Source organism: Ovis aries, chromosome 9, assembly GCF_016772045.2.
Source record: "Ovis aries strain OAR_USU_Benz2616 breed Rambouillet chromosome 9, ARS-UI_Ramb_v3.0, whole genome shotgun sequence".
Classification (NCBI taxonomy): Eukaryota; Metazoa; Chordata; class Mammalia; order Artiodactyla; family Bovidae; genus Ovis; species Ovis aries.
The window spans coordinates 46,857,290-46,879,988 of record NC_056062.1 but is presented as its reverse complement, the minus strand read 5'-3'; the positions used below and the strand labels follow the sequence as shown (position 1 = coordinate 46,879,988).

The 22,699-nt window shown below is 41.2% G+C and overlaps 1 protein-coding gene across 38 annotated transcripts in view; it reads left to right on the top strand.

Annotated features, from left to right (window-relative positions):
* The window catches only part of NCOA2 (nuclear receptor coactivator 2), a 284,545-nt gene that overhangs the window by 202,845 nt on the left and 59,001 nt on the right, over positions 1-22,699 (top strand). For all 38 annotated transcript variants that reach the window (XM_060393788.1, XM_060393784.1, XM_060393776.1 and 35 more), the window contains one exon: positions 22,402-22,505. In XM_060393788.1, the coding sequence (XP_060249771.1) occupies positions 22,402-22,505 (104 nt within the window). The remainder of the gene's footprint in view (positions 1-22,401; positions 22,506-22,699) is intronic.

The following is a 22,699-nucleotide window of genomic DNA, read 5'->3' as shown; positions in this document are numbered from 1 at the left end:
CACTTTCATACATAACATAAAATTTTTACTTTTAAGTGTGCTCCTCAGTAGCTGTCTCACTGTTGACCAGCTGTCCTGAAAACACTTCTGCTTGGGTCTGTACTCTATTCATTCTCATTCCCTGGCTTTTCTTCCTCATCTAACCCTTGGCCTTCTTTCTGTTCCCAACTAAACCCCTTCCTTCATCAGTTCTACTTACTTCCATTCTTCAGCCTCACGTCCCTGCTGCATCCTGTCAGCTGTCCATCTTGGGCCTTGCCACACCTGTCATTGCACAGATGCCCAATGAGGGCCTTGGCCAGTCCCCACTCCCCACAGTTTGCCATTCAGCTCCCCCCCATCCGGATTTTCAGCTTCCTGCCAGGCATCACCCCTGGGCGCCCCAGATTTCAAACAACTGCTTTTCCCCTGTGCCTCCTTCTAAGAATGGTGTGTCTGATCTCCTGTGCTCGGTCTTGGGGCATGTCCTCATCACCTGTTTTGTGCTCACCCCTAGGCTAGACGCCTGGGTCCTGGTCCTATTGGCCTTTCCCTCTCCCTGTTCACCACATGCAGCCCGTCGTCTCTGTCAGGTCCTCACCGTGGCCTGTGACACCTCTACCCCTCAGTTTCCCCATTTTTATTCTAATAAATTTGTTAGAGCAACTCATTTATCTTTCTCTTTAACTCATCTCTGTCTTTCTGTCTTCCATGATTCCATCCCCATTAGTACCGATAACTGATTTCCTACAAATATTTATTTCATTTTGGCATGTAATACAATCATTTAAACTTCAAAAAAAGTCCCTATGACCATGTAAACTTTTTGATGGAAGAACCAGAGCTTGTTGAGGTTTTTGTAATTGTTTTGGTGAGGGTGGGGGAAGTCTTTTTTTTTTTTTTTTTTTTTTGGCCTGGTAGCACAGCTTGTGGGATCTTAGTTCTCCAACCAAAGATCAAACCCAGGTCCTCGACAGTGAAAGCACCAAGTCCTAACCACTGGACCACCAGGGAATTCTCAGCTTGTTCATTTTTATATTCTTGCAAGTAAGGATATTTAATAAGTGTTTATATTAATAATTGACAAAAACTAGGCTTTAGAGAATATGTGAAAGCAACAAGAAATTCAGATTTTCTTCATATGCTTCAAGAAAGTATGAGTAGACTAGTGGAGGGAAGAAAAGAAGGCAAGTCAGGCTCTTCATCATTAAACTACTGTGACTGTTTGAAATAGCATCACGTGAAGTAAATTCCAATGGTGTAGTCTGGAGATGACCGGGGACCATGCCACAGTTGTATTTAAACCTGATGAACTCTTACTAACTCAAGAATTATATCTGGATGCCTTCTACATGCCACATGCTGTGCAAGTCATCAGAGGTAGAAAGAGAAGCACAACGCTGTTCCCACCATCTAGGGACTCGTTCAGAGTAAGAAATCATTCCGGCCTTTTTAGAGTACCTTGTCCTCAGCAGATGTGCTCCTTCTCCCTGATTTGGGAATTCAGCCTAGAGTGAGAGCGGTACCTACATTTATTACATGATAATGCTGGCATTTGGCTCTAAGCAAAAGAAGAAGTGATTATCAAAAAAAAAGAAGAAATGATTATAGGAAGTCAGTGAGCGCTGTGATAGATAGGTGAATATAGATATAAGAGAGAAGGTAAGAAATAAAACTTCTTTTGAACTCCAAGAGTATATTGACATCTGTCATGCAGGAAATAATAAAAAGCTACTCTATTTTTTTCTTAGCAATGTTAAAAGCATGTTGTATAAATATATCCATACATACTGTGTCCCATACCTCCCCTCTGAGGATGGTGGTCAGGTCTTCAACTTTGCCTTTGTTTATTATGAGAGGAAATATTGATCTACAGAGAAACTCCAAAAGCAACACTCTCAAAGCCAAAATGAAGATTTATAATAGATGCTGCTGGATCTTTCAGGGAAGTTTTATCATGGATTATTCACAGAAAGAAGAAATTTTGATGATTGGGGATTAGATGTGATTTTGTTAAATAGCTTAAATCTTATGGGGACTGCAGCCAAGGGCTATGAGACATTGTAAACTGAGGAACTGTAACAACAAACAGCCGCTCTAGGTTGTAAGTGCCTCCAGTCCAGGTTCCTGTATGTTTTGAACATGTGTGTGTTTCTAACCAGGCTTCTTTAATTACTGATAAATAACTTACTTCTATATTATAATATCTCAATATCAAAGGATGCAAAGAAAAAGATGCTAAAGTGTTGTTGACCCCTGAAAAGAATTTTGCATAGGCATGAAAACCTTCTGAATACTACTGCTCTGTATTCAGAGAATTCACATTTTTCCAAGAGGCAGATGAATGACATAAAAATTGTAGGAAATATTGGAATTTCTCTGGTGGTCCAGTGATTAAGACTCTGTGCTTCCACTAAAGGCAGCACAGGTTCAATCCCTGGTCCAAGAACTAGGATCCTGCATACTGCACAAAGCAACAAAATAAATACATTTTAAAATTTATATATAGGAAATATGTTGTGAATTTACACTGTTTACTTTCAAAGGCAAAATCGCCAGTAAGCTAATGAAGCTTACGGTTCAGAGCCTCTTCCTGCCCTGATCCCCGTGAGGTAAAGTTCTTGATGGGGAAACTGCGTTTGCTTAAGGAAGAGCTTTTTCCTAAGTACTTCAGATAATCACCTAAAGAGATGTCCGAAGAAGTCTGAATTTTTTGCAGAGCTCTAGCATCTGCTGTTTCTCTTCTCATTCTCTATAAAGAAGAATGAGAATCATACTTAATTTTGTATTCTTTGACTTTATTTTATTTTTGGCTGTGCTGGGTCTTCATTGCTGTGCAGGTTTTCGGGGGCTACCCTTGGTTGTGGTACACAGGCTTCTCACTCCAGTCACTTCTCTTGTTGTGATTCTAGGCTCTAGGGCATGCGGACTTCAGTAGTTGTGGTGCACGGGCTTAGTTGCTCCATGCCATGTGGAATCTTCTCAGACCAGGGATCAAACCCATGTCTCCTGCATTGGCAGGCCAATTCCTATCCTCTGAGCCACCAAGGAAGTCCCCTAATTTTGTATTCTTAAAGAGAGTCCCTTCCCTCTAATTGTATCAGCTTCAGGCCCTACAAAACAGATCTTTCTCTGGATACTAGCAAAGTTTATAATCTCTACTAGGTCAAAAACAAAAGGATCAGTGTCCATGGTGAAAATGAGAGCTTACACATGTCATGTGGGGTGCTCACCGTGCTAGGCAGTCATTTACTCACATCATCATCCCAGTTCATCCATGCAGTACCCTGTAGGGTAGGTTTATCATTAACTCCATTTTATAGAAGGGGAACCTAGGGTTTAAATGCAAATTATTTGACTCAAACTGAAATCCAGATGTCTACTGAGCTTCACACGCAGTATCCCCAGTGGAGCCAAATAGAATAGACTTGTTGCCCCACTGTTTACTCGCTGTTTGGAAAGAGTTGTTATGAGAGAATTGGGTATGCATGTTATCCGTTGAACTTAAGATATACTGAGACACTGGGGCTTAACTCCTAGGAAGAATATTTTTTGTAGATTCCTATTTCAGAAGATGATATACACATTCAGGGCAGCTCTGCTTTTCTTGTCAGGAAAAAAAAAAGTTGATAAAAGATCCCAAGAAAATAGAAAATTGCTGTCTAGGCCAAAAAAGACTTCTTGGTATTTAGCCAGAAAATTGGATATCAAACTTTTTTTTTTTTTAAGCATTCATTTTGTACCCTGATGTGAGCAGACGAGGAATTATTGTGTCAGAGAGAATGTTCTTTGTTTTCTCTGTTTATCTTGTTTGTACAGTGTAACCTCTAGAGATCTGCCTCCAATGCAGGAACCACAGGAGATGCAGGTTTGATCCCTGGGTTGGGAAGATCCCCTCGAGGAGGGCATGGCAATCCACTCCAGTATTCTTGCATGGAGAAGGCCTTGGACAGAGGAGCCTGGTGGGCTACAGTCCACGGGGTCACAAAAGAATTGGACACAACTCAGCAAGTAAACAAGAAAAAATCTCTAGAGAAACAGCACTTTTGACCTGTTCAGCTATCCGCTCCCATTTCAGGGGGTATATTGGGAACAAAACAGATTTTACTGACAGTCACTGAGACCACCCCCATACTCACCTCATTACTGACCGGAAGTAATATGAAGGAACTGGCTATGAAGGCTGTGTTTCATCTGGGAACCTCGCTGTATACAAGACTACATAGAGGTGTTTTAACTTGGGTTCTTAAAAGGAAGAATGTGCGGTGCCAACTTTCCCGTGGAAAATGGGTTTTATTAGATTTCTGATATTTAGACAGCATTTTAGATACCCAGAGCTGTTTAAAAGGATACTTTTGCCTTATATTTCTCATTCCTGTCATTTTGAGCAAAAGAAACCCCCATTTCAAGCATGGTCACACAGAAAATTGTACCCAGAAGACAAAAATTGTTCATTAAAATGGACTTGCATCCTGCTGTTAAGAATGTTAGAACTATGATCACCTGTAATAGAGTTAGGTTCCTTTTGGGCCTGTCAAGTCTTGGAAATAAGACATCTTATCTTTTGGAAGAAAAGTGAAATGAATAACGTCAACATTCAGCGTGGTGCTTCTTCACCTAAGTTCATAACTGAGATACCTTTCACTCCCGTTAGAGCCAGGTGGAGGACAGGGCAGAATTCCTGAGTTGTCTGGGGGAATCTGTAGCTTCTATTTCTTGAGACCTGAAGTACTTCTCAGTAGACTGATGATCCTTTTTATTTAAGACTGTATACATCAGACAGGTATATGCATTCCACCATTTTGTCAGATTCAAAGTTTTTATATTCTTATTACAGTGATAGAAGGAGAAAAGGGAAAACAGAAAACCAAACCCTACTGGACTAGACATGAGCGTTCTCTGCCACCCCCAAGATCAAGTTCACGTTCTCTTAAGAACTCTTTTCCTTTAGCTAGACTATCTTCGATTTATAGATCCTTTATGTCAGACTAGAGAAAAAAAATAACATACAGTACATTTTATTTGGAATATTGTTAGAGAACCAAAATTGTCAGAAGTGAAAGAAATAACGTTTGTCTTTTATTATATGAACGTATTTACCTTGTGATTGAATGAGTCCTTTTTTTTTTCCTTCTTGCCATGGTTTCTTAGGAAAGAGAGAATTTTCAACTTTAAAAACCTTCCTCCCTACCCAAGGTTTATTTGTAAGTTAATTGCTTGGAATGGAGGATATTTTTCCATCAAAACAATACAGTTTTGGTGAGGAGTCTCATGGACCAGTTCCATAAAGCCTATTATAACCTAGGATAGTTCTTAATACAGAGAGCCGTGTTTCCGTAGATGAAGTTTATAGGGATATTGTAGTGATAAATGGGATGCAGTTTCTTCTAGAAGTATTACTAAATTTATTGTAACCTTTTCTTTCTGTTATGTCATTTCAAGTATAGATAATCGTCCAGTGAGACTCCATGGACATTACTGTTGATTTAAGAAAAATGACCCCCTCTTACCCCAAAAGGTGGGAACCACTCTGTGCGCACGCACACTTGGTTGCTCAGTCATGTCCCACTCTTTGCGACCCCATGGACTGTAGCCCGCCAGGCTCCTCTGAGGAGTCCATGGCATTTTCCAGGCAAGAATATTGGAGTGGGTTGCCATTTCCTATTCCAGGGGGTCAAAACCTTGTCTCCTTTGTCTCCTGCATTGGCAGGCAGAGTCTTTACCACTGTGCCACCTGGTAAGCCCAGTGTTTTTTACAAACTGAAGGGTGCTAAGTGTCAGGTCAGTCAACACATGCATGTATTTCCTGGGAGGATCCTGGATTTCCAGAGGAGCAGGGTTGCCCCTTCCTTCCTTTTTGCCCTGGTAGGGTCTCCCGGACTCCTCCCCTTCCAGGCTTCCACATGCCAAGACTGTGTGAGAGGAGCGAGTTCCAGAAGGGCAAAACCATGATGATGGGGAGAGTGACATGAGGGTGTGTAAGCCTGAAAGCCAGGAGCTCACGCTGGCAGCGTAAACCAGAGGCTCTGGGCCAAGGTTATCTTTCTTCCCTTCTTTTCACCTGCTTCCCATTCCATTGTCTTCTTTGAACCACTCTCTTTATTTCTCCTGGGATTTTTTTTTTTTCCCTTCTCCCTTGATCTGCTACAGCACAAAATTCAGGTCTTTATGTGCAATTCCTGTCTTTGAAGCAAATGTTCAGTTCTGGAATTACTTAGCTAGCAAAACAGATACAGTGAAAATAGCAAAGGAAAAGTCACAAACTTTCAGAAAGTCTTTAAAACTCATAATAAATTGTGCTCCAGATGTTCTCTGAAATATACATGAAGCTCTATTTCAAGCTTTGTCTCTCTTCCCAATTTCATCTTATCTTTGGAAAAACCCTAAATTTATCTCTTTCGATCTCACAGTAGGTACTTGTGTGTCCCCCGAACTTCCATACCATTCCACTTGTATCTGTCTGTTCTTCTCTCTTCTTTCCCTTCTCTTAAATTCTATTTAACGCGACAGAGACCTCATAGATACATAGTGAATCTTAAGTTACATGAAGAATTGAAGTATGGCTCGTCAGTATTTCAGAGGAAATATTCTAAATGGAGGTGCTAAGAAATGGGGGTGAAGCCCCATGTGCACTTGCAGAGGTGCGAACTGAAGTGTTATTGATAGATTGACATTACCCAGCTAAACATGTAGACAGCTGCAGTTTTAGTCTCTACTTAGTGGCTTCAAAGCCATAATAGTTTTATCTTCAATAAGCATCTTCTCAATACAGTTGTTATTTAGTCTCTAAGTCATGTCCCAACTCTTTGCAACCCCATGGACTGTAGCCTGCCAGGCTCCTCTGTTTATGAGATTTCCCTAGCAAAAATACTGGAATGGGTTGCCATTTTCTTCTCCAAGGGATCTTCCCAGCCCGGGGATCAAACCCAGGTCTCCCATATTACAGGCAGATTCTTTACCTGTTGAGCCACGTGGGAAGCCGCTCTCAATACTGTAGTTACTTAGAACTGTAAGATTACACTCACTGCCTATTTGTTGCCTACAGGACACAATGAAGCTGTGTTCATATTTTTTTAAATTACAAATTATGAGCAGTTAATTTTTTTTCAAATTGACCCTCAGGGTAGGGAAGGGGGAGGTGATCATCATGATCCTGAAAGATCATGAATCCAATGTCAGGATCTATAAAGACCTAATATTAGATATTCTTGTGTGGAGTTACAATACTATATATGTAAGTTGATTATGCTAATTTCTTTAACATTGCTTCTCTTTCATTTACTGATCTGAGGAGCCCCTTTGGTTCTTTCCATGTACTATACTTAATCCTCCTCTTTGGGAATTGAGGTTTTCAAATCGAGCTCCTGGTTTTCATATTAGGGTAAGTAAGAGGAAAGATCCAGACATTCGTGTGTTTTAGCTACACTTCTAACTCAGTGACCCGTGCTTTTCTTAAAAAGGACCGATACATAACCCATCTTATAGATGGACTTCAGTTTGTAATCAGGTGATTGTAGGTTTTTCTCTCAAGTTCACCCATTAGGTTTACTTGGAAATTTTGAAAGCTTTATTTTTATTCCTGTGGCGTATGCTCTCGGCTTGTATTTTTGAGACCTGTAAGTGTAATTTCCTTGGCAATTGGGTTTATCCTGGGAGGATAATATAAAAGATCATTAATGCTCACATTTTTATTTTCCAAAATTCTTTTGGGTTGCTACACTTCAGAGAACTAATTAGGCCCTGTTAGCATCCTGAGGTGTGCGCGTTGTTCCTGGTATGTTGATGAATGTTTATTTTGAGTTAAGTATATCAGCTCTTGCCATGCTCAGTCTGTGATGAAGGCATTCTTAGTAACATCTTTGATAATTAGTTTCTCTTCGTTCAGCATCTGGATCAATGCTGTATCCTAGACTTTACTCTCCAAATAAGCTTAGTCTTCTAGCTAAGTAAATAAGAAAACCTCCTCATAGTGACAAATGTATAAATTTCATTTTTCTTTTGTTGCCTAAGTCCACAACACTTTAGAAAGACAGTCTGCTCGCCCCATCTCAGCACTCTGCTACATGACAGTGCCTCAAGCATGCATAGCAGCACAACGCTTGTCTTCTTTACCTTTGCATCCTCACCATCTAATACCATGTTTATGTTTCCCTTAAAAACATGAAATACGCTTTCTTGAAAAGAAAATTACAAAGAAAAATTAAAAACCGAAATGCCTTATACCATCTGTGTGCTTGGAGCTGACCCCTCAAACCTGCCCAGACCATCTGAGCTCTCCTTGCATTGCTTTCTCCAGAGCGTGAATCAGGTAAACTCTCGCTGAGTATCTGCATGGGTTAGCATGGACTGTGCAAAGTGATGGGGATACAAAAATGTAAAATACAGCCCCCGGCTCAAGGACTCCACAGCTTCAGGAGAATTATGAGGCGATCCACATCAAGTCAGATGATTTCTATATGGAATAGTAAGTGATATTACGGCTGTGTTTTGGAGGAACAGAGTGTAAAAACAAAAATTGGCTCCCCTGAGATTCCAGGAAGATTACTTGGAGTAAATGACAACTGGGATCCGGGATCAAGAAGGCCTCAAAGTGGATTTTCATGTGTCACGTTCCCTTGCTTGGGCTGGTCCAGAAAGACAGAAAACAAATGTTTTCATTCTAAGAGACTAATGCTGTTGGGGTGGGGGAGGGGGTGGAGAAGGCATCTTATTTTAATATTTGAAAAGGAAGGAAATTTACATTTGGTAGAGTACTCATGTTTTCTCCCAGTGAGAGTGACAATTTATGTTTTGGTGTTACCATAGATAACTGAAGATATTTTATTACTCTTAATACTGACATTGATTTTTTTTTTAATTTAAATTTATTGGTAGAAAAGCTATAGAAATGATACTAAATTTAATTCATTAACAAGCCGTGTCTCAAGATAACTTCAATAAAATACCTTCTTGTAAGTTTCTGATTCAATTTCTATTTTATCACAAAGGGGTGTAATTTTCTTTTAGTACAAACTTGTCTATTCCTGTTCCTTTTCACTTGACTTAGCCTGATGAAGTCTGTCCGTTCCCTTTCTTAGACATGCCTGTTTCACATTTTTCTTTGTTATACAGTCATTTATATTTTGTTATTTAACATCTTTATTTGTAATGTGTAAACAGGTTTATTGGATTCCTGCCTTTGTAAGACTGCTTGTAATTATAAATGCAGAATAATATTATTACTTAGCGCCTTTCTTCTGTGGCGCTTAGAATGCTTCACATACATTATCTTATTAAGCTTCATAACATCCCTGGGAGGCAGGGGCGTTTTGCAAGCGATTACGGATTGCTTTGCTGAATCAGCACCGCCTCACAGCATTATGATAAGCTGGGAAAAAGATTGAGGTCATGTACTAACTTGTTCTCAGGAAACCCCACATGCAGCCAAATATTTTCCTTGGCAATACAGCCCTAATAACTGCCACCATTCGAGTCTCTAGGAAACCCACTGTCCATTGATGCTGTTAAAAAAAATTTTTTTTTAACGCACATCAAAGACAGTATATTGCCTTTGCCAGTTCAGAGGCAGGTGAATTACAGTTGGCATGAGAACAGCTCACCTTCTGGTCCAGGCTCTCAGTCTCCAGAAGAAAGGCTAGGTCTGCTCTTGCTGCAGCTCTCAACACTGGACCTGCCCAGTTGTCACGTGTGTCATTATCAGCCACTCTGTCGGCCTCACTGTTAGCTGTCACCTGGCAGGCAAGATTGCTGAAACCAGGTTTCTGGAATTCAAACTGTGCATCTGTGTTGACAGTAAAACCTATTTCCAAATGCCACTGGGTAAAACTTCACTGAAGTCTTGACGACAGTATCATACTAAATCACGCAGCATGTGAAAGTGTAAGCAGGGTAATGGAAAGTGAAAATAGGAAGAGTACTTCTAATGAAGGTTTTATTTCATCATTTGAAGGGTTGCAGAGTGGTAAGGAAGAGTTCTTTCTCACAGCTAATACATGTAAAACAAAAATTAATTTGAAGCTAATTTAAACCAGTAAATTTGATAGGGAGTAAGTTAATTCCTGTTATGTCTTCTTCATATTTATAATTAGTTAACTTTTATATATGCCATGGCCTGCACAGACGACATGGACTCCCCAGGAATTTTTTTCCCCATGGGAATAGCCATGGCACTCGCTGTGTGTATATCTTTCAGTTGTAGCTCAAACTTTTCCATAAACTTTGTTCAGTTCAGTTCAGTCACTCAGTCGTGTCCGACTCTTTGTGACCCCATGAATCGCAGCACACCAGGCCTCCCTGTCCATCACTGTCTCCCGGAGTTCACCCAGACTCACGTCCATCGAGTCCGTGATGCCATCCAGCCATCTCATCCTCTGTCGTCCCCTTCTCCTCCTGCCCCAGTCCCTCCCAGCATCAGACTCTTTTCCAGTGAGTCAACTCTTCGCATGAAGTGGCCAAAGTACTAGAGCTTCAGCTTTAGCATCATTCCTTCCAAAGAAATTGTCAGACTTTGGGGGGGTTTGAGGGGGTGGGGCACCACGTCACATGTGGCTTGCAGGGTCTTAGTTCCCCAACCGAGGATCGAACCTGGGCCCCCCTGCAGTGAAAGTGCCAAGTCTTAACCATTGGACTGCCAAGGAATCCCTGTCAGACTTCAGATGCCTTTAAAATGTCTTGCAAGTAGATTTGACTGCTTTAAATAGTGTTTGTATTTGAGAGGACATAACATATAATATCCAAGAGAATTCCTCAGTTACCAGCAGCATCACAAAACTTTTTTCTGTAGCATACAGAATTTACTGGAGAATCATAAGACCATATAAAAAGAAAGGAGAGAATTTCACTGTGGGAAAGGTAGTCAGGATACCAAATTTAGAAATCTCTGTAAATGTCAACCTTTGTTCATTTCACTTTAACCTCATCGTGCAAACTGTGGTCACCTCTTGTCCACACTTTTGCTGGGCTTTCAGACGTGCAGGTGCCACAGTTTCTAAGCCCCTCACTGTGCACCGGCTGCCTGGTGAGGCCTATGAGTTTCTGCGTGAAGCTGACCCCTGTCTTCTCTTTAATTGCCTGCTGCTGTAAATAGTTGTGGAAGGCTGGCTGACAACTCAGCGCCGCCCCTGCTTAAATTGGAGAGATTTTAAGCCACACAGCATTTAAAGGGTCACTTTAAAGACAAATTGAAATCTTTTGCTATTGTGATTATGAAACAGCAAATATTGGTTTTCTGGGATGTCTTTTGAACTTAGGATACAGTGAAACCTCCTATTTTAGAAAATTAGGAAGGTCTACTTACTTCCCAAATTCGTCCCAGTCCTTTTCTTTTCACCAACTCTTACTGGGCTTCCCTGGTGGCTCAGATGGTCAAGAGTCTGCCTGCAGTGCAAGATACCTGGGTTCCATCCCTGGGTTCAGAAGATCCCCTGGAGAAGGGAATGGCAACCCACTCTAGTATTGTCGCCTGGAGAATCCCATGGACAGAGGAGCCTGGAGGGCTACAGTCCATGGGATCGCAAAGAGTTAGACACGACTTAGCAACTAGCACTTTTACTTTCAATCTCTTACTGAGGGTACAGTAATTGTTCTCCACAATCAAAGTTTTGCATACGTGTGTTGGAATCTGCAAATTCAAGTCCACTTTCTCTTTGTTGTGTGGGCAAACTTTGCTGTAAAATATTCTCTTTTTTTGATATAAGTTTATTTATTTTAATTGGACGTTAATTACTTTACAATATTGTATTGGTTATTCTGTAATGGCATATATTTGGCCTTCAAGACAAGTCACAGCCTTTCTTTTACCTGGCTTTACTTCACATTTGGTCTGGATGGTTCAGATGCCATCCTAAGGTGACAGCTTTTTGTTCAGGAGACAAACCATTCATAACAACTCTGTCTGTCGCTCTGCATGGTCAGCACGAATCACTGTGCTCTCTCCCCAGAGCCCAAGTTCATAACGTCCAGGACCTCTTGGAGATTAGTTGCGGGGGCAAGGGGTACCAACATTTTGGCATGTAAAAATATGAGTTCAAATCAAAACGCTATTTCAACATTTGAATAGATTAAACTTCTATTTCTGTATGATATAAAAATGATACTTGCTGTATCATTTTTGTGATTTTTAAAAAAAATCACAAAAGTTCTATTTTTGTGGACTAACAAGAAACAACCAAGAATGATGGCTTCACTGTCACCAGAAATGATTCACTTTGCTTGTAGTAATTGTTTGAAGTGCCTGAAATAGACTTGACTAGATCTATTGTCTTAATAGTTGTTTCTTCTCCTCCCTAAACATTCACATAGGAATTACCTGGGATTTGGTTATGTCTTAGTCATTAATCTGCCGAATTGATCTAAATGAAACTTCAGTTTTTAGAGATTTTTCATCCACAGGAGATTTTTGGTGGTTGTAGACAGTGTGATTTTCTGGAGCCCATCTCTGACAATGGGCCCCGTATGTGCCCTGTGACCCAGGGAGTAGATGCTGGGGGCCCTGGCCCTAGCTCTGGTCCCTGACCATGGAGACCTCTCACCAGGGACACTGCCCTCACCTTACAGTCACTTTGAAATCCAGTTGCCTCAACCCCTTGCTAGTATGCCCTCCTCGGGCCTGCCTTCCGTGATTAACCAGAGGCATGCTGCTCCATGTATTTATGCAGGGTTCCCAAATTGTTATCAATGCTGTGCTTTCTCTACTAGGGTGATATGATTTAACATAATTTAATGTTTCAGGATTCTAAATTGGATGATTCTATGTTCTATTATCAGCTTCCTGCATTAGGTGCTTGAAATTGGGAACACTTGCTTTTTAAAAAGCCTGCTCGAAAGGTTCTGCCATGACTACTCAAGCTAAGGCACAAGTGAGCACCCGGGGTTCCAGGGGTGGCAGGCAGGACAGACCCCCCCCTGAAGTGGGTGCCTCCCTGTGAGATTGTTGGGGTCTCAGTGGGCAAAGGAGAGGCAGGCCTGCACAACTCACTGTACCAGTCTCTTCGGGAGACAGGCATCAGGACCTGTGTCTGCAGAGAAAAACTGGAAGGAAAAAATATCCAGAGGGGAGAGAATCGTGAGGAGAGGGCAGGCTAGCTGGTCTGACAGGCGGAACCTAAAGTGAATCAGAGCAGGAGGCATGTCAGTGGCAGGCGAGTGGGAGCACAGGGGTGGGCATGGAAGAATGGCCCCAGGGAAAAGGAAGGTCGAGTCCTAGGCGAGTGTCCAGTCTCACAAGAGGCATTCCTCTGAACATCCACTGCTAAGGGAAAGGGAGTCTTGCAATCAGAGCCCTGTGAACCCTGAACGAAGTGGGAACTTTTGGTGGAACTGGTGAGAAGGGTAAGCGGACCTCAAGAGACCAATCCTTTGTTTCCTAGCCTCTCCCCTCCACCCCCTCCCCTTCTACCCTGTGCTTTTATTGGACACCGTTGAGGTGGTAAGTTTCATGTTAGTCACTGAGTATCCAAAGTTAAGTAAGACAAGATCCTTGCCAGCCTCTCCAGGGATGTCAGCCCTCCTCTGCCCAGGCTCACCTTCCAGATGACTTGTGTAACTCAGACAGGGAACTTCTCCTTGGAGGCCAGGGCTTCTCCCAGCCCACCGTGTAGGAAGCCCAAGGAATCTGATGAAGCTCTCTCCAATCCTGGGTCCCCAGCAAACGTGTGGTTTGTAGACATCAACCTGGCTTGACTCATAATTTCTTAAGAGCTAAGCATGGCTAGGAAAATCCCCGAGTCAGATTAAAAACTCCCATGATACCTAAGCTACCCTCTTTTTATGGAGCAATTTGCAACTTCCTAAATGATAGATTACCTAGATAGATGAATAAAGTTGGTCTTTTATTTTTCTTCATCTCTAAAGTGTGGAAAGAGATGGTGCTTTGGTCAGTGAGAAGGTGCTATATTATTGTTTTTGTTAATAAAATCCCCGAAGTCTGGAAAGAAATATACGGCACCCCACCTAATGCTGCCCCATTCTCCACCAGGATAGTCCTGATGCCCTTAACACCAACAGTCTCACTTCTGTCTCATCCTATTTCTACTTCATACTTGGACTACAAAAATCAGAACCTTGGACCCCCACTATGTTAAGTACGCAGTGAAGCCCTTCAGAACAGCTCTTTCTAAAGAGGTACTTGTGAGTTTTAGATTCTCCATATCCTGAATTTTAGTTCCAGCGACAAAACTGTTCAATGTTAACACATGATTGAGCACCCACTGTGTGCCAGCCAGGGAGTAAAAAGACTTCTCCTGTTGTCAAGCAGCCAGCAATGCTGCTAAAGGGACAGCTTTGGGAACAGTTCAGTCATCCCACAGCTCCAGGATCAGGGGCTGGTTAGGCACCAGGCCTTGCAGGAGCAGAGGAAGGGGTTAGCTTGATTGTTGTGAGCTTCCGAAACAATGATTGGTCTTCAAAGAGAACAGGTGGAAGGACATCTGGTGCTGATGGAAGAGTCAGAAAGTATCTGAAACCTTCAAACAGGATCATGCCACTAGGCAGAGAGATAATAAATATTGCTAGGGTGTAAGGTAGGACTGGGGCTTCCCAGGTGGCTTAGTGGGGAAAGAACCTGCCTGCAATACAAGGAGACGTAAGAGACATAGGTTCGATCCCTGGGTTGGGAAGATCCCCTGGAGAAGAGCATGGCAACCCAATCCAGTATTCTTGCCTGGAGAACAGTCCATGGAATTGCAAAGAGTTGGACATGACTGAAGTGACTGAGCACACACGCATTCAAGGTAGGACAGTTAGATGAATTATGCTGTGCTAGTTAACAGAATAATGATAGAATATTTCTACTACTGAGGCTAAAGTCCTCTTAAGGATTTTAGAAACAACTTTTCATGTAATTTCCATATTTTAACCCATTTATGAGAAGCTTTGCATGCTCCTGTGGTATCATTTTATTGGCATTGCTTGAGTTAACATATGTGTTTGAGAAAAGTGAAACTTTTTCTTTTAATAGTTTTGTCCTTTGAGAGACTACTGTTAAATATCCTGAATGAGTGCTGAATTCAAACTTCACCTGACTTCTCACTTCTTTCATACCTACTGATTTTTTTTTTTCCCTTTGTGTAATCTTATTCTCACCTTTCAGCCTTCTAAGCAAATTCTGATGCCTCCATTCCTTATTCAGATAACTCCTAAAGCCTTAGCTGTCAGCACCCTATAAATTAGACTTAACTGGAACCAAACAGTTCTCAGATTTTATTTTGCCCTCAGCTCCTAATACTCCATTGCTGGAGAAGATGCAGGCAGAGACGGACATACTCACAGTGGAGAATGAATGAATCCTGACAGCCTGGGTTTAATGACGTGTGCTTGTTGCCTTTGAGTTGATCTACCTGCAGTGCTCCTGAAGCCATGTTGCCACAAAGTTAAACAATTTTCTTTCCTCTGTCGATGTGGTTGATTTTGTGTCAGATTTTTTTTGTTGTTGTTGTTCTTTGCCTTCCAGGATCTGTCTTTAAATTTTAGGTCCTTCCTCATAGACATATATAGATTATGTAAAAGAAAGATTCTGGACAAATAGTTATATACATGCATGGTGTACTACGAAAGGTTGTCCACTGTCAATTTTACCTATCAGTACATTCAATATTGATAGGTAATATTGAAGTAGGGTGCTAAATAAAATGGTACATTGGTGACAGCAGATTCAGTGATAGTTCTTGCAAGCAAAAGTGTTTTCTAGCCAGTTATACCCAGAATCTTTTCTGGCTACCATTTTCTCTTCCTGATCCGTGTGGTACATTCGTTTTCAAAGTAGGACGTGCATATTTCAAACTTATGGCACAATGGTTGGTTCCGTGTCAGCAGTCACACCTTCCCATTGATGGAAATAAAACCAAGCTTATTGCTTTCTCTTGAAGCGAGAGAGCTGGGGGGCTTTGCTGGAGGCTGGGGGAGGTAGCCTTCAGATGGGTTCACTTTACCGTTTCTTCGTGCCCAAGGGAAACCATGATGCAGTGAACCAAGCTCCCGAGTCAGGAAGAGGGGGAGGTGACTTGGAGCCGAAGCTCCTCCCACTCCCAAAGAAAGTGCAGCTGTGCGTTTTTAATATGCACGGCAGGAGATTTCAGCAGCCCGATGATATATAGTGCATTAATGTTGAAAAGATAAACACATTTGGAGAGCACAGGAAGGGCCTTGTGTTTTTATGTTAGCAGAATGCTTCCTAATGAATAAGAATGTGCTGCTGGCTTCACGGAGCCAGATGGCAGCTTTTCTAATTTTAGTTGGGTGCAGATGCATAATTCTCTGGTTTTACCTTCTAGAACCTTTGAGATGCTACATCACTTTCCCTGTAATATTTTATCTGTAGTGCTTGGCCAGAAACTGCCTGTCATCGTCTCAATGACTTCTCTGCTCACTCTCAGCGTGGGTCCCAGCACTGCTGGGTTGGACTGTCGCTTCACCTGAAATCCTCAATGCAGGAAAAGGTGGAAATTGTGGATGTATTCCTACTCGAGTGTTAAAATTTGTTGTGGAGATAATTAGACTCATCTTTGACGTCAGTCTGTTGAAAAATTGATAGGTATCTGGGTGAGCGATTGCACTCATTTTGGAGCAGTGGAATTAATTATAAAACCTGCATAAAGTATCAGGTTCCCTTTTAGTTGAAGGTGCTAATACCTTAAATAATACCACTTCCGTAAAAGCAGCTCTCCTCATACTTGACCAAACTTGGGAACAACTTTTCAACTCTTGTTATATGTCAGGGCATCCAAACATGGGCAATGTTCAAATATTCTCTAGATGTAAAAATAAACCGTGGGTTATTTTTCAGGTTGTATATTTTTCAGAGTGAATCACTGATACTTGTTTCAGTTCCACTTTTTAAAGATAATTTCCGCAAGTTTTCCATGGCTTCTTCAGATGATTTTTTTTTTAATTTTTTATGTATTTATGATGTGTGGAATCTTAGTTCCCTGACCAGGGATAGAACCCACATACCCTGCATTGGAATCATGGAGTCTTAACCACTGAACCACCAGGGAAGTCCCATATTCAGATGATTTTTTTTGAGAGAGAAAAAGCAAAAGCATAAACCTCTAAATAATAACCATATCACCATGTCCCTCTAACGGGCAGACATTAAATAGCACTTAGGTTTCTAAGTCATCGTTGGTTGTCGCCGCTGCTGCTGCTGGAATTAGAGCAATTATGTGGCTGTCCCCTGGGCCATGCTGCTGTCCCCGTGAGAGGCAGGAATCTGTTCTGGCCATATTTTTCAGAAAGGCCCTGGGAGTGCATGTTCTCAGTTCAATTGCCTAATTAACAAGTAGATGAGACCTTCTAATATTATAAGATTCACTAGGTTACCAAAAATCAATGAATGATGTTCTCTAAGAATATGTAAAGGTCTTTAAGAAACATACACACATCACTTCATACTTTAAAAATAGCTATATATGCAGCTATATATGCTTTTTTTCCCAAGGATATATAATATTTTTTGCTAGAATCACAGTTTCTGTGTGTTTCTGTTCTCACCAGGAAATTTAAATTTTACTTTGTAAATCGCTTAAATATCTAAGATTAAACGCTTCCCTACTCACCTTTCCTTTTGTTCTGAGAGAAAGTGCAAGTAATAATTACTTATGAAGAGAAGCATATGGAATATCATATTAATGATTTTCTCCCAGTTTGTGGTATGACTCATCTTAACACAGTCCCTAAAGAGATGGGGTTTGTTCTTTGCTTTGAAACTGGAAATCTAATTAATTGGTATTGGATTTCTAGAGTGCCGGAGAATGGAGGAAGGATGGGCTTGCTCTTAGAGCAGCCACCCAGGAGGGAGGGTCAGTAGCAGAAAGATGACGGCCGCATCCTTAGACAGTCTCTTTAATCAGAGCTTTGCATTTGTAATGCTGGGCTATTACAAAGACCTAGAGCGATTTCATGGCATTTTTGTCTTTAGGGGGGTGAGGAAGGAAAGGACAGACTTACTGTTTTCATAGTCACTCTCTCAGGTCATATTCTTTACCTAAAAAGAACAACCTTAATAGTAAAAGTACAAAAGAACTGGAAAGCAGGGCACAGAGGAGAAAGCTTTTTGTAGGCTCTGAAAATTCAGGTTTATCATCTCTTTTTTCAATGTAAGAGTTCTGCCTGTAATAATGAGATTTTATAAGGTTTTGATCATTTGAAAAGATCTGGGATGATCTTTCAGTAAACTATGGAGTTTACTGAAGGATATTTTTGTAACAGAATATATTTTTATGGTTAATTGATGCAAAATGTAGAAAAGTAAATATAATTTGTGACCACTGAGAAAACTGCCTAATTTAAAAATATTAAATAGTATGTTTTAGTATAGTAATGGCTGTTCTTACAGAAGTATAAATATATCTAAGGATTTAAGCTTATTTATATCTGGGACATAAAAATAGCATACTCATTCTTGAAATGCTCCCACAAAATACCAATGTATGTCCGGGTAACATGACAAGATATCTCAAAGGAGTTTTTCTTCCTCTTATTTGACTATAAAGCCCAAATGAACTTTGTACAGTACCCAAATAATATAAATTCATGGCCAGTTTAATTTAGATTCAGATTACCTTGGTAAAGCCATATTTCTATGTATTTTCTATCACTTCATACTATTGAGATTTTAATATTGAGAAGTAGCCAAAGCACGAATCCAATGCAGAATTGAATAGACGACAAGTTAACAAAAAATAAATATAAGTAAATATGTATAGATCTTCAGTGAGGACAGGCATAAAGGTCCCTAAATTCTTTACCCTTTTTTCTTATTTATTTATTCTATGAGTAGTGAACAGTTCCCATTCTCTGAGTAAATATATGAATAGCATTGTGTGAACATTGAACATTTTGAAAGTTCTCTTGCAGATACTCAGTGGCCTCATCTGGAATTTTCTTTGCCAGCACACTAATATTATTTCAGATTGACCTTGGGAAAATTTTTGTTGTTTTCATTCTGAGTCCGGGATTCCTAAAATTCCAGCTTAGACAAATTGTTGGCCATTATTCCTCAACACTGGTTTCAGAGGCCAGGCTGAGATTTCCCCAGGAACAGACGCCACACAACCATTGCTTTTGCCATGCACTCACGTGTCCCACAGAATCCAACACAACTGCAGGGGATATGAAGTATTTTCAGCTCTGCCCAGCCTTTTAAAAAAAAAAATCTCTTCTTTGAATTTAAAGTTAGTTCCTCACTGTACAGCCCTAAGTTCTCGTTTGACTCAGTAGACGGCCCCTACCCCCTGCCCCCAGCAAGATATATCCTCTCGTCCCACAAGGATCCTTCACTCCACCTGTACCACAAGCATGACTGGAACGCATAGCAGGACACCAAGACGCATGGACAGTATTCCTGGCCAGTTTCCTCATACCAGCCCTGCATTTCTGTGAGTGCCTGTTAGCTGCTGCTTTTTTCCTTTCAAAAATTTATCAGTTGAATGTTAGAAAGAGGGGGAAAATGACATGGTTGATCATTGCAGTTTTTCAGGATGATAATTATTTTTATCCAGGCTTTCCAGTAGAGCCAAAAAAAATGTTTTGCCCCCTCTGAATCATCTCTTATGTTAAATTTTAGGCCCTTAACCTAAATTACGACCTGTAGATTCCTAAAGATGAAAGAAAATGATAATCTCATGCTCTGTATTTTCTGATAAGCATCAAAAATTCAGCACCTGAACACATTGCTAGAACATTTGGAATACCCCAATCTGAAAGTCTGTCACTGTTTAGGAACCTGCATGATTGAGTTTTTCCAAGTCTGAATTTTTTAATTCCACAAAATATTGAATGGATTGAGGAAACTTTGGGGTCTTCAGCATGATGATCAGATCCTCAAAATATAAATATCTCACAGAATATATTGATTGCCTCTGAAAGACTTGGGAAATAAGATACATGGAGGTAACATATAATTCAAGGATTATCGGCAATGTTTTATAACAACTTGAAGTGGACTAAGATGTATAAAAATGTTGAATCACTTTATTGCACACCAGAAACTGATTAAATATTGCATATCAACTGTCCTTCAGGTTTTTTTACCAAAGGACTTGGAAATGGATTATCAGAAACTTTGTCATTTTGTATTATTTTGCCCTAAAATGAGGCTGAGGATTACTCAGTCTGCAGTTTTAACACTCCTACACCCTGAATGCCACCACACTGAAAACAAAAAGTAAATAAAAGGGAATGCAGGGACATTTATAATATCTGTTACAGGACTTTTGCGATTCAGTGGTAATGAAACTCAGGGATCCTTTAGGCCAAAACCTGCAGAGACCTCACAGGGCAGGGCTGTTAAATTAGAGGAAAAGTAGATGAAGCAGCCACTGACGATGCCTGTCCTGTCCCTGGACTGACGTGGGGAAGGGAGCAGAAACTGAAGAGAAATATACAGCTTCAAAGAGTGAACTGGGGGTGGGGGGAGTAGGTCCCAATATGTATTTATTTGGGAGTTATTTGGCAATGAAAAAATTTCTGGGAAAAATGGGGAGGGGGGAAGAGGAGTGCCTGAGATCCCACCTGCCCCACGTGAGAATGACTTGAAGAGCTGGGCTGAGATCAAGCCAGCAGCTAGAGCGAGGGACCTACAGTCGAGAGCTGGGGAGGGCAGCAAGGAAAGATGAATTGAGGACTAGCACATCCTCACATGCTGAGTTATAAAGGCTATTAGACAAACCACAGCTCTATTTATAGCCAGTCACAATTATTCAGATCTAAGCAGGTGAATCAGGAATGTCGCAGAGTCACTGAGAAAACACATACTCCCTGCTTCTGACCTCTGCCTTTGGAACTCAGGAAGAGCTAATAATGACAGATATGCTAGTAGTAAGTTAAATTTATAAGTTACTTTATGGATTTTGTTTTGTTTTTCCTTGTTTTTAGCTGTGCTGCACGACACGTGGGATCTTAATTCCCCAGCCAGGGATTCAACCCATACCCCCTGAATGGAAGGCTTAGAGTCTGAAACACTGGAATGCTAGGGAAGGCCCTTACTTGCTGGTTTTTAAAGTGTGTTTTACATATCCCATTTACTCCTGTCACAGCCCATGAAGCAAGAAGGCAGGAACTAAGGCCTCCAAAAGTTGAAGTGACATGCTCTGACTTGTACTAAGTGGCTGAGCTGAGACTTGAACTACACAGGCCCTCTTCCCTTTTCCACTGATACGTATGCATGTGGACAATTTCCATCAAGATTTGGAGGGCCTGCATAATTCCTAATTATTTTCTGTAAGCTCCCAGGTACAAATTAAGCTTTACAGGTTTTCACAAATACTGTGTAAAATCTTCTGTTACAAAAAAAAAAGAAGCAGAGTCTGCTAAGTTCATGAAATCAAGTTGATTCTGAGTACTGAATTGATTTACAGTTTTCTCTGCGGTTCAGTCTCAGTCGTGTCTGACTCTTTGTGACCCCATGAACTGCAGCACACCAGGCTTCCCTGTCCTTCACTATCTCCCAGAGTCTGCTCAAAGTCATGTCTGTTGAGTCGATGATGCCATCCAACCATCTCATCCTCACAGTTTTCTTAACTTGCATTTAATTACAGTGATAACATGCAGTGTAAAAAGGCTATAATTTATTCCAGGACAAATAATTGGTACATCGTGTTGTGTTGTTTTCTAACAAATTGTTGCAATTTATCTTGTTATGCTTTAAACTTTTCTTGGTGTTCTCGAAATAACCCATTTGCATATACATTGATGACTGTGCATCTGTTTCCTCCACGAGCCTTTTCCATGACGGAATGTCTTCCCAGGCCTGGTGGGAAGTTGCTTCACCCATTTGAGTCCAGGAGCCGAGACCAGGCATCTCTGAACTAGATGAAAGGGCTGCCGTCAAAATTCTCCAAGTGCCTGATAGGGTGTCTCGCTCTCTGCCTCATGTCGTTAATCACCTTCCTCCAGGCAGGGGCCAGTCTTTTTGGTTATTCTAAATGTGAAGGTGACAAGAGGTGGGACAATCCAAAAGCCACAGGAGTGTCCCGTGGAAGCAGCAACAGTGGTCAGGACTCGTTTTTATTCCTTCAGACGCATCTCTGATTTCTCTCCCGAAGCCTGAACTACAGACTCCCGGTCAGTCAACCCCGCTTAGGGAGTCTGCAGAAAGCCCTAATTGTGCTGCAGTATATAACAGTTTTGCAGTCTTTAAAAAAAAAAAAGCTTGTTGGGGACTGGCATGAAACCTCTAAACTCATTTTATCGGCAGCCTGAAAGGGGCTCTGAGCCACAGTTCTTGGAGGTGAAAAGCTAATGTTCTGGCTCCCGCTTCCAGCAGTTTCTCCCGTGCCATGGCAGCGGGGATGTTCTCTAACTCTTTTACAGTCTGATCTGATCCTGCTGAAGATTTTTTTTTGAAGTCATAACAATAAAAATGTTCTTGTGTCACTCTGTCCTTGAAATAGCACACCAGTTAATTCACACTCGTGTTTGTTGCAGAGAAAGCAGCAGCTGCCAACATCGATGAAGTGCAGAAGTCAGACGTATCGTCTACCGGGCAGGGGGTCATTGACAAGGATGCACTGGGGCCGATGATGCTGGAGGTATTTCACCCTGCTGTTGATCTTCCCAGTATTCCGTTTAATTTCTCAGTGAATGCTGCTGTGTTTAAAATGGACCACAAGAAGGTCCTACTATATAGCGCAGGGAACTCTACCCAATATTATGTGACAGCCTGAAAGGGAGGGGAGCTTGAGGGAGAGAATGGATACATGTATATGTGTGGCTGAGTCCCTTG